This window comes from Seriola lalandi, unplaced genomic scaffold, assembly GCF_002814215.2.
Source record: "Seriola lalandi dorsalis isolate HSWRI2012SDOR001 ecotype SW California unplaced genomic scaffold, Sedor1 jcf7180001984378, whole genome shotgun sequence".
Lineage (NCBI taxonomy): Eukaryota > Metazoa > Chordata > Actinopteri > Carangiformes > Carangidae > Seriola > Seriola lalandi.
Window position 1 is genome coordinate 1 of NW_019455044.1, and position 630 is coordinate 630.

A 630-nucleotide genomic window follows, 5' to 3' on the forward strand; every position below is an offset into this window, starting at 1 on the left:
CAGGCTCTGAGTGTGGAGCTGCTCAGCGTCCTCCACAGACTTATGGTGACCAGGGAGTCGGCGTCCGTTCAGCTCGCCGTGTTGGATCTGCTGCGACAGATTGTGGCGGCCGCTCAGGAGCACGTGAGGGAGAAACGCCACAGCGCCGAGGGTAAACGCACAAACAGAGACAGATCAGGGGGGGGAGGTCAAAGGTCAGTGTGACCTCACAATACACATTTTAGCCATTACTCAAGATTTCACACACGGTTCGTATTTAATGACTCTGGAAAAACAGGGACGTGACCTGGAACTAGTGCGAGTGGCGGAGGGATACGACCACGAGGAGGTCACTGTAGTTGTACAGTACGAGTAAAACTTTATTGCTCCACAGTGGATGACGGCGCGGCGGAGAAGGAGACGCTGCCAGAGTTCGGGGAGGGACGGGACACCGGCGGTTTGATTCCCGGACGCTCGCTGGTGTTCGGAGCGCTGGAGCTCTGCCTCTGTGTACTGGTCCGGAAACTCCCACAGCTCAGCCCCAAACTGGCCGGAACCAGTCCAACTGGTATGAGGGGGGGAGGAGGAGACAGCACGAGGAAGAAGAGAAAAGATAAAGAGCTGAAACGTGTGTGTGTGTGTGTGTGTGTG

General features: G+C 56.5%; 1 protein-coding gene across 1 annotated transcript; it reads left to right on the plus strand.

The window, feature by feature from the left end:
- Positions 1 to 6: 6 nt before the first annotated feature.
- Positions 7 to 607, plus strand: LOC147820152 (HEAT repeat-containing protein 5A-like; the record flags this gene model as incomplete). Its single annotated transcript, XM_087175293.1, has 2 exons — positions 7 to 151; positions 374 to 607. Coding segments are annotated over exons 1-2 (343 nt in total), but the record flags the coding sequence as incomplete, so codon positions are not given.
- Positions 608 to 630: the final 23 nt, after the last annotated feature.